This window comes from Aedes albopictus, chromosome 3, assembly GCF_035046485.1.
Source record: "Aedes albopictus strain Foshan chromosome 3, AalbF5, whole genome shotgun sequence".
NCBI lineage: Eukaryota > Metazoa > Arthropoda > Insecta > Diptera > Culicidae > Aedes > Aedes albopictus.
The window spans coordinates 245,857,859-245,869,631 of record NC_085138.1 but is presented as its reverse complement, the minus strand read 5'-3'; the positions used below and the strand labels follow the sequence as shown (position 1 = coordinate 245,869,631).

Sequence of the window (11,773 nt, the reverse complement as noted above, 5' to 3'; positions counted from 1 at the left end):
CTAAATGCTAAAAATATTCGACGAATAAATTCCGCTTGCAGGAATCGGCGGAAGAGGACATCCAAGGGGAAGACATCTTTGGAGGAATTTTTCGCAAAATGGCTATGGAACCAATTTGGGGAAATATTTGAGGGAATTCCTCTCTGGCGAATCTCCCCAGATGCTCCTCTTGCTTGGAGTATTTTCCGGAGTGATTCCTCTCTTTATTCATGTGAACCGGGAAACTTTTCTTCCAACATCATGACCGGCAACTTTCGCAAAAGCTCCACACAATGGTTTATTTGCTACTTCCTCCACAAATTCACCTTGGAATTGTGGAAATACTGTATGTACAATATATTCCCGACCAAAACAAAAAAAATTCAATTGTAGACGTCCAACATTCCAGAACATTCGGAACATTCCAGAATTTTGGTTTCCTGTCAGGTGTCCTGTCCTGGTCGTGGCCCCGACGTCTGTAATCAAAATATACGGAATATCACATGATCTACGTATTATTTCTGATTTTATGCATTGAACAATAAATTCCATCGTATTTGTGTATTTTCATCGAATTTGAACTATTAATGTATGTATTGTGCATTGGAGCATTTTTGCATTTTTGTTTTGAATTTGTGTATTTTTTCGAATGTGGTGCATTTTATCGAATTTGAACTATTGTTGTATTTATCGTGCATTGATGCATTTTTGCATTTTTTGTTTTGAATTGGTGTATTTTTTTCGAATGTGGCGCATTTCAGCTCAATTTTGAATTTATTGTGTATTGGTGTATTTTTGTGTATTTTTTTCGTTCGTGTATTTTCAATTCAGTGACGCAATACAGTGAATCGCCCCTCGCATTCAGAAATTTCAACAGGAATTCTTACAGGAAGTCTTTCAAGAAATACTTCAGAAATTTCTTCAGGAATTCTTCCAGGAATTACTCCAGGATGTCCTACATAAATTTCTTGAGGAATTCCTCCAGTAATAATCTCAGGAATTCCTCCAGGGATTTCTCCAGGAATTCTTCCAAGAATTACTCCAGAAATTGCTCCAAGAAATTCTTTACAGATTCCTCAAAAAATCCTTCTTAAATTTCCCCCAGGAAATCATCAAGAAATTCCTCCAGGAATTTCTCACAGAATTCCTCTGGAAATTTCTCCAAAGATTCCTTCAAAAATTCATCTCCATTTCTCCAGTGATTCATCCATAAACTCCTACAGCAATTGCTCCAGGAAATACCCCAGGAATTCCTCCAGGGATTTCTCCAGTAATTCCTCCAAGAATTCTTCCAGAAATTCCGTCAGGAATTCCTCCAATTCCTTCCAATCCTCCTTCCATTCCTCCAATCCTTCAGAAATTCTTCCAGGAAGTCTTCCAGGGAATACTCGATGAATTCCTTTATAAATTTCACTAAAAATTCTTTTAGGAAATTCTCCACAAATTAAGGAATTGTCCCGGAATTACTCCAGAAATTTCTCCAATAATTTCTTTTGGGATTGCTCCAAGAGCTCCTCCAGAGGTTTCTTCAGAATTTTCTCAAGAAATTTCTCCAGATAACCCTTCAGAAATTCCTACAGAAATCCATCCTGAAATTCATCCTGGAATCTCTCCAGGAGTACCTCCAAGAATTCCTCCAAAAATTCCTCTAGGATTTGCTCTGAGACTTACATCAAGAATTGCTAAAAAAAATCCCTCTAGAAATCCTTCCAAAAAATTGTGCAGAAATTCCTCCAAGTCTTCTGCCAAGAATTCTTTCAGAAATTTCTCCAAGGATACTGTAAAGAACTTCTTTAGGATTTTTTCCTCGAATTACTTCAGCAACATCTAAAGACTTTTACCTAGAGTTCTTTAAAAAAAAATTGCTCCAGGAATTTCTTCAGGAACTCCTCCAACAAATCCTACAAGAATTTTCCCAAGAATTTCTGCAAGAATCTCTCCAGGAATTTCGCCATAAATTCTCCAAAGAAACTTAGAGGTATTTCTCCAAAATTTCTCAAAAGTTTCTCCAAGAATTTAGATTTAAAAAAGTTTCTCCAAGAATTCCTACATGAATTCCTCTAAGCCCTTTGCCAATAATTCCTCCAACAATCCCTTTAGGAATTCTTCCAGGGAATCTTTAAGAGATTTTGCAAGAGATTCCTTCAGGAATATCTCGAAAAATTCCCACAAAAACCTGCAGGATATCTTTCAGAGACTCCTCCAAAAATTACTCCTGGCGTTATTCCAAGGATTCCTCCAGGCATTTCTCTACAAATTTCTCAGAGAGCTCCTCCAGGAATTCTTCCGGAAATTTTCCAAGGAATTCCAACAAAAATTGGTACTCCAGCAATTCCTTAAAAATTTCTTCTAGGAATTGCTGTAGGGATTTTTCAAGATTTTTTTTAAGAATTCCTTAATAAATTCTTTCATTAATACCTACCCTTCAGGAAACCTCCAGAAATTCTTAAAAAAAAAACTAATGGAATAACTCCAAGGAATCCTCCGAGAATTGCTTCAGGAATTTTTCCAGGAATTTGATATTCCTCGCCAAAAAATCCTCCAGAAATAAATCCAGTAATTCCTTTATAAACTCTTCCAGAAATTACTTTAGAAAATACTCAAGAATTTAGATTTAAAAAAGTTTCTCCAAGAATGCCTACATGAATTCCTCTAAGCCCTTCGCCAATAATTCCTCCAACAATCCCTTTAGGAATTCTTCCAGGGAATCTTTAAGAGATTTTGCAAGAGATTCCTTCAGGAATATCTCGAAAAATTCCCACAAAAACCTGCAGGATATCTTTCAGAGACTCCTCCAAAAATTACTCCTGGCGTTATTCCAAGGATTCCTCCAGGCATTTCTCTACAAATTTCTCCAAGAGCTCCTCCAGGAATTCTTCCGGAAATTTTCCAAGGAATTCCAACAAAAATTGGTACTCCAGCAATTCCTTAAAAATTTCTTCTAGGAATTGCTGTAGGGATTTTTCAAGATTTTTTTTAAGAATTTCTTAATAAATCCTTTCATTAATACCTACCCTTCAGGAAACCTCCAGAAATTCTTTAAAAAAAACTAATGGAATAACCCCAGGGAATCCTCCGAGAATTGCTTCAGGAATTTCTCCAGGAATTTGATATTCCTCGTCAAAAAATCCTACAGAAATAAATCCAGTAATTCCTTTATAAACTCTTCCAGAAATTACTTTAGAAAATACTCAAGAAATTCCAACAGGTGGCCCTCCAGTAATTCCTTTAATAATATCTTCATTCCACCAGGATTTTTTTTTAAATTTCCTTCAAGAACTCCTACAAGTATATTTTCAGAAACGTTTCCAAGACTTCTGTCAAGAATTCTTACAGGAACTCTTCAAGGAATTTCATGAGAAATTCATCGTAGAATGTTTACACCATTTCTCCGAAAGTTCTTTCAAGAATTGCTGCAGGAAATCCTCCAAGACTTCATCCAAGAATTTTTACACAAATTTCTCCAGTTACCCATAGAAGAATTCTTTCGGGAAATTCTACAGAGAAGACAGTTTTCTACATGAATTCTTCAAATAATTCCCACAGTAATTCATCCAGAAAGTCCTTCAGGAATTATTCCAGCAATTCTTACAAGAATTCCTAAATAAACTCTTCTAGGAATTCCCCCAGGAAGTCCTCCAGAAATTTCTGTAAGAAGCACTTCAGGAATTGCTCTAGGAATTACTCTAAAAACTCCCCCAAGAATTGCTTCTGGATTTCCATCAAGATTTTCTTCAAAAACTCCTACACGAATTCCCCGTTGCATTACTCCAGGCACTGCTACTCGACATATTCAAAAAATTCTTCATGGAATCCCTCCAGGAAATTTTCAATAATTTATTTCGGGAATCTTCTAACAATCTTCCAAAAATGCCTACAGAAATTCCTCCAGGAATTCCTTCAAGAATTCTTCCAAAACCTTCTCTAATAATGCCTCTAGGAATTCTTTCGAGACTTCCGCCAAGAATTCCTCCAAGAATATCTCTAGAAATTTCTCCAAAAATCCCCCAAAATTTTTTTCCAGGGGTCTTTGAAGATTTTTTTTTTTAGGAATTCCTTCACGAATTCCTCAGGAAATTCTTCATGAATTCTACCAGAAACCTCCTGGAAATCCTCCAAAAATAACTGATGCGATTATTCCAGTGATTCCAGTGATGCTCTAGGAATTCCTCCAGGGATTCTTTCAGAACTTCCTTCGGAAATTCCTCCAGGAATTCCTCCAAGAATTCCTCTTGGGATTTCTCCAGGAATTTCTCCAGAATTCATGAAGGAATTTTTAATGAAGATTCTTGATGAAATCCTGGAGTTATTTCTAGAGTAGCTCCTGGAGTAATTCCTGAAGCAATTTCTGAAGAAATTCCTGAAGTGTTTCCGAGAAGAATTCTTGAAAGCTTTCCTAAAGGAATCCTTTGGAGACATTTCTAAAATAAATACGTGAGAAATTCCTGGAGGAATTTCAGGAAAAAAATCCTGAAGGAATTTCGGGGGGAATTTCTAGAAATATTCTTGAAGTAATTCCTGGTGGAATTCCAGAAGTAATTCGTGAAAGAATTCCGAAATGATTTAATGAATTGCTTAAGGAATTCTTGAAGGATTTCCTTGAGGTAGTCCCAATTCTGAGAGGAATTTCTGGAAAAATTTCAGGAGGAAATTCTTGAGGAATTCCAGGAGGAAATATTGTGGGAATTCCTGCAGGAATTCCTGGATAGTTTCCGGGAAGAATTCTTGAAGGCTTTCCTGGAGGAATTCCTGGATAATTATCCGGAGGATTTCCTGGAGTATTTCCTGGAGGAATATCTGCCGGAATCCCTGGGGTAGATCCTGAAGGAATACCTGGAGGAATCCCCAGAGTACTTTCTGGAGGAATTTCTAGAGTATTTCCTGGAAAACTTCTGGGAGAATTTCTGAAGGAATTTCTCACGGAATTCCTCCAGATAATTACCCAGAAATTTCTCCAGAAATTTCCACAACATTTCTTCCTGGAATTACTCCAGGAATTCCTTTAAAAAATCCTCCTGGAATTTTGGATCCTTTAGAAATACCCCAAGGAAGTCTAATAATGCCTCTAAAAATTCTTCAAATCATTTAGGAATTCCTTCACGAAGTACTTCAAGAACTCCACCAGGAATTACTTCAGGAATATCTTCAGGAATTCCCCCTGAAATTTCTCCAGGTCTGCTTCCTGAAATTCCCCCAAGAATTTCTAAAGGATTTCTTTTAGAAATTTCTCCAAAGAATTGGAATTGGAATTCTTCTCGGAAACACTCCAGCAAATTACTACAAGAATTATCCAGAAGCTACTCTAGAAATAACTCTTCCTCAAGAAATTCTATCAAGCATTCCTTCAGATAATACTCCAGCAATTCCTTTAGAAATAACGTTAGAAATTTCTACCGGAATTATCTCAGGTACAGGAATTTCTTAAAGAATTACTTCAGGGATTCCTCTAAGAAGCACTTCAGAAATTTTTCAAGGAATAACTCCAGGAATTCCGTTAGAATTCACTCCATGAATTTCGTCAAGAATCACTCCAGGAGTTTCTCTAGGATGTCATCCATGAGTTTCTCTAAGAATTCCTCCAGGGATTCCTCTAGAGATTCTTCCAGAGATTCCTTCAGGGATAACTCACTGGAAGAATCCCTGCAGGGTTTCTTAAAGGAAACCTTAGAGGATGCACTAAACGATGCTCTACACTATACTGCAGGGATTCCCCTAAAACTTCCTCCAAGAATTCCATTACGGATGTCTGTAGGGATTCACAGAGAGATTTCTCCAGAAATTCCATCTGGGATTTCTCCAGAAATTCGTTTAGAGTTTTCTCCAAAGATTTCTCCAAGAATTCTTCTAAGGATTCCTCTAGGAATACCTCCAGGAATACCTCCGATTTCTCCAGGAATTTTTCTTGGGCTTTCACCATGAATTCCAGCAGTGAAGAAAAAAATCACCACCAATTCATTCAGAAATTCCTTCAGTAATTCGTAGAGAAAGTTCTGAAGGATTTCCTGGAAAAACTTCGCCAAGAATTCCTCCAACAATTACTTAAGAAATTCCTGTAGGAATAACTCTAGGGAATCCTATCAGAGTTGCTGCAGGAATTACCCTACGAATTCTTCCAGGAGTTGTTTCGAGAAATACTCCAGGAATTCTTCATTTCCTGGAATATTCCAGGAATAACACATTGAATTCCTCCTGCAATTATTTCAAGAATTCCTGCAGGAATTACTCCAGGAAACTCTCCAAGCAATCTTCCAAGAATAACTTCAGGAATTCATCCAGAAATTCCTCTAAAAATCCTTTGGGGAGTCACTTCACGAAAATTCTTGGTAGAAGTTTTGGAGGAATTTCAGGAGAAATTCTTTTTAAAAATCCTTAATGAATTTTTGAAGGAATTATTGAAGATATTGAAGAATTCTTGGAGGAACTGTTCGAGGAATTCTTGGAGAAATTACTGAAGGGATTCTTTGTGGAATTCTTGAAAGAAGTCTTGGAGGTATTCTTGAAGAATTTCTTCGAGGAATTCCAGCAGGATTTTGTGATGGATTTCTAAATACCTAGAGATTTTTTTGGAAAAAATCCCGGAGGAATTCTTGTAGAAATCCTTAGCAGAAGTATTGGAGGAATTCCTGGAAGAATCTCTCGAGAACTTCCTGGAGAAATTCCTGATGTGTTTCTTGAGGAATTTTTGGAGTAATTTCTGGAGAAATTCTTGGAGGAATTCTTGGAAGAATTATTGGAAGAAGTCTCGGTTCAGTTACTGGAGAAATCCTTGAAGGAATTCTCTACAAAATCGTAAGAGTTACCGCATGAGTATTATTATGAGGAGGGATTCTTGGAGAAATTCTAGGCATATATCTTGGACGAAATCCTGGATGAATTCTTGGAGAAATTCCTTGAGGAATTCTTGATTCAATTCCTGGAGGAGTTATTGGGGGAATTTAATAAGATATTAATAAAGGGAGTTCCAGAAATCCCTCCATTTATTCTTCCAGCAATTTCTCAAGAATTCCTACAAATAAATCCTCGAAAAATTTCTCCTAGGAATACTCAAAAGACTCCTCCGAGAACTTTCAGGGAGACCTGCAGGAATCACTCCACAAAATCCTCCATAAAATTCTCTTGGAATTTCACCAGGAATTTCTCCAGTAATTTCTCCTTGGATTTATCCAGGAGTTTTACCAAGAATTTATCCAGGATTTTTTTCCCAAAAAAAATCTTTTAGATTTTTTTTAAGAATTTCTCCTGGATTTTGTCCATAACTTTTTTTGCAATTTCCCCGAGAATTCTTCCAGGAATGTCACCGACAGTTTCCCCAACAATTGTTTCAAGAAATCCTTCCGAAACTCTTCCAGAAATTTCTCCAAAAGTTTCAAGAAGCATTTGGCCAATTTTTTAGAGTTTCTCCAAAGTTTTGTCCAAGTATGTCTCCATGAATTCTTCAATTTCGATATATTTCATACGAAAAATCCTATGGAAATTTCGGCAGTAAATTTTTCAGCAATTTATGTAAGAACTTCCCGAAAAATTCTTCAAAACATTCTTCAAATAATTCTTCATTAAATTCTCAAGGAGATTCTTCAAGAATTCCTAGAAGAATTTCTTCAGACTGACTGAAAAAATATTCCAGAAACCATGCAAGCAAATTCTCCAGAAATTCTTTCAGAACTTCTCCTGAAATTCTTCTAAGAATTCTTCCTGCATTTCTTCAGGATTTTCTCCTAAAATCTCCCCGAATTTCGTCCAAGGGCAACTTGAGAAATTTCTGAAAGAGTTCCTTAAAAAAATCTCCAAAAATTTCTTCATAAAAAATTCCAAATTACTCTGGTTATTTTTCCAAAAAATTCTCCAGCACTTTCTCCAACTAGTTCTCCAGAAATTCCGTCATGAAATCCTTCAGATATTCCACCAGAAATGCTCCCAGCAACTCCTGCAAGACTTCCTTTCTCAAAAATTTCTACAAAATACTCTAGAAATTCCTCCATGAATTTCACCGAGACTTTCTTCAGCAATTCCTCCAAAAAAATCTCCTAGGAGCTCCTTGAAGAATTCCTTAAATTTCCAAGCACTTCTCCACGAATTCTCTAAGAATTTCTCCAAGATTTTCCAGTTTTCCCAGACCTTTCTGCAAGTATTTTTTCAGGAATTTCTCCAAGAATTTCTTAAAGATGTTGATCAAGAATTTCTTTAGAAATTTATGGAGAATTTCTTGGAGGAGTTTCTTGAGCAGTTTCTAGAGTAATTTGTAAAGGAATGTCTGGAGAATTTTTAGAAGAAATTCCTGGACGAATTCGTGGAGAAATTCCAATTCTTGAAAAATTTCTGTAGGAATTTGTGAAGCAATTTCAAGAGAATTTCTTACAGGAATTTCAGGAGAAATTATTAGAGACATTCCTTTAGAAATGGTTATAGAAATTGTGGGAGAACTTCTTGAAAAAAGCTGTAGAAATTCTTGGAAAAATTCTTGGGCAAATTCTTGGAGAAATACATGGAGAACTTTTTGGAAAAATTCTGAAAGAATTCTCGGAGCAATTTCAGGAAGAAATCTTGGAGGGATTCTTGGAGGAATTTTTGGAGGAATGCCTGGTTGAATTTCTGAAGTAAACTTTAGAGAAATTCATGTAGGAATCTCTGAAGCAATTTCTAGAGGAATATCGGGGGGAATTCATGGAAGAATTCCTGAAGGAATTCTTGGAAGAGTTCCAGCAAGAATGCCAGACGGAAAGAGTTCCAGGAGGAATTTCCGAGAAAAAATCCTGGTGGAATTGCTGGAGGAATTCCGGGAGAAATTCTTGGAGAAACTCCAGGAGGAAAACTTTGAGGAATTCTCGGAGAAATTCCTGGGATTTTTTAGAGGTTTTCTTAGGGAAATTATTTGGTTTTAAAGAAATTCTTTAAAGAACTCCTGAAAAAATTCCTGAAAGAGTTTCTTGAGTTGTTTTAGACGGAAATTCTGGAAAACTTCTTTATTCTCCTAGAAATTCTTGGAGGAATTCTTGCAGGAATTTCTATTAGAATTTCTGCAGGAATTCCTGGAGAAATTACTGAATTCCATAGAGGAATTGCTGAAGAAATTCTTAGAAAAGTTCCTGCGGAAATTCTTCGAGAACATCATGGAGAAATTCATCGACAAATTCTGGAGGAATTCTTGGAGAAAATCCCAGAATCAATTGTTGGAAAAATCTTTGAAGGAATCCTTTGAGGAATTCCTGGAGGAATCCCTGGTGGAATTTCTGGATGGATTCCTGGAGGAATCCTTAGAGGACGTTTTGGAAGAATTCCTCGGAGAATCTCTGGAGGAGCCCTAGAGGAATTCCTGGTGGGCCTGGAGGAATCACTGGGTACAACCCTGGATGAATTTCTACCAAAACATCTCGAGAAATAAATGAAGGAATTTTTGAAGGTATTTTTGGAGGAAAACTTTGAGGAATACTGTATTATTTTCTGGAGGATTTTCTTGGAGAAATTCCTGGGAAAATATTGGAAAATTTTTAGGAGAAAATCCTCGAGGAACTCTTGGTGGAAATTCTCAATAAATTCTTCAAAGAATTACTAGTTAAATTCTTGGAGAAATCTCTTTGAGGAATTTCTTGAAGAAATCCTGAAAGAACTCTAGGAGGAAATCCTGGAAGAGTTTGTGGATTATTTTTTACAGGAATTACTGAAAGATTTCTTGGTGTAAAGGTTAAAGAAATTTTCGAGGATTTATTGGGATATTTTTAGAGAAATTTAGGGAAAAATTACAGGAGATGTCCCTGAAATGATTTCTGGGGGAATTTCTAGAAGAATCTTTGAAGAAATTTCTCGATTAAATTTTTAAGAAATTCCTGAAGCATGTACAAATTTCTGGAGGTGTTCGTGGAGAAATAGCAAGAGAAATTTTAGGAGGTACATTTAGTGAAATTATAGGAGGAATACTTGCAGAAATTTCTGAAAGAGTTTTTGGAGTAACTTCTGGAATAATTCCTCGAAAAATGTTGAATAAATTCCTGGAGAACGTCACGCAAAGAATCTGAAGAAATTCTTGGAATAGATCGTGCGAAAATATTTCGATAAATTCCTGGAGAAATTCTCGGAAAAATTCTGAAGAAATTCATTAGGATTTTTTTGGAGGAACTCCTGAAAGAATTCTTGCAGGAATTCCTGCAAAAATCACTGAAAGATTTAATAGAAGAATCCATGAATGAATTGCTGCAGAAATGCTGGAGGAATACTTAAAGGCTTTTTGCAAGAATCCTTGGTGATATCTCTCAAGGAACCTTCGGAGAAATTTTTGGGTGAATCTCTGGGGGAATTCTTGGAGGAATTTCTGGTGTTATATCTGGAGTAAAAGTTTCGTAAAGAAATAATGGAGAACTTCCTAGAGAAATTACCATCAGACTCCCTTAAATTAACATTCGGAGGATTTCATGATCAATTTGTCGGATTTCTATAAGTTATATAATAATTGAAAAAACTGTGGGAGAATATGTGCTTTACTTCTCGAGAATCCATGAATATTGTATGTACTTTTTTAAAGATTTTAACAGTAATAGGCAAATAAACATAAACCTTAAAAGCGCGCTTGACGCTCTTCTATAAATGTTATGTACACATCCCAAACACAATTTCTAATGGCGCAAACGAAAAAAAAATGCAATTGTTGCGGATTCTGGTCAACCTGTTTTTTTTTAACTAGAAGTTCTTATCGAACTTCTTCGAAAAATTGCTTTGAGAAATTGCTGCAGAAAAAAACAATCCAAATCCTAGGCAGGAGAAGCCAGAGGAACAAAAACATTTTGTTATTATTTTCCTCTTGCTTCCTCCAACAGACGACCGACGACAGACGACCAGACGTCCAAAACAGAAACGAAAAACATTCGTCTTCATCAGCCACTCTCGTTCGAGCTCACAACTACCAACACACGACGCAAAATATGCTGCCCACCGTGCAGCTACCGGGCGTTCCAAATATCGTTGACAACGATATTTGCTGTCCGCCCGGTCGCACCCCGGTTTAGCCCCGGGCACTGCCCGGTTGCCGTAGTGTGAACGCTTCCATACATTGTGTATGAAAGAAATTCGAAACATAGCCCGGACGGGCCCCGGCGGCGGCCCGGCCCCGGTCCCGGCCCGTTGGTGTGAATAGCCCTTAAGGGTTATCTTTTTATGATGGAGAGCGATTACGTGTAGAATTGGATTACGTCTTGCTTCACGATGTATGTAGGTTATAGAGCCTGTACGATACTAACATAGTGTCTCTGGGATTTTTTTTTGTATTGTTAAATCGAAGGTTTTTAGAATTGTTGCACAAATTACTGTCTTAAACATAAACTTTAGCTGAGTTGAAGAGATACATACGTCTCGAGAACCAAAGAGGTTCGGCTCAAACAGCATTTGTTCAGGCATCCAGTGGATAAGTATGAAATGCTCCTCCACCGGAAGCTATAGGTACCTAAGCTGGCAGCCTTACTTCGATGAGTTCGGCTATGTTGGCTATTCTCTGGCCTACGAGGTGAACATGCTCTTCGCCACCGTGGAGTTGGTTTCCTGCTCAATGCTCAATGATTTTAATGCAATCAGAAGATAAGAATTAGGAAAAAGTTGTCGTCACACGATGCATCCCACAATTGAAATTATAGATGTCACAGTGTTGGAAAGAATGCATCAGAAACAAAGCACTACCATTGCCTGTGAATGTTTTTTTTTATTATTTCCAACTGAACAAAAAAATCCAATGCAAATTTTTCCGCCTCCTTGCCGAACTTGGCAACAGTTTTATAAAGTTATAATAATAAATTATAAGTTGTGTCATGTCCTG

At 36.9% G+C, this 11,773-nt stretch overlaps 1 protein-coding gene across 1 annotated transcript in view; it reads left to right on the top strand.

Annotated features, from left to right (window-relative positions):
* LOC115264776 (uncharacterized) overlaps positions 1–11,004 on the top strand; it is a 20,960-nt gene extending 9,956 nt beyond the window's left edge. Inside the window, exon 5 of the mRNA XM_029868795.2 lies at positions 10,785–11,004. Coding sequence (XP_029724655.2) covers positions 10,785–11,004 — 220 coding nt within the window. The remainder of the gene's footprint in view (positions 1–10,784) is intronic.
* The last annotated feature ends 769 nt before the right edge of the window (positions 11,005–11,773 follow it).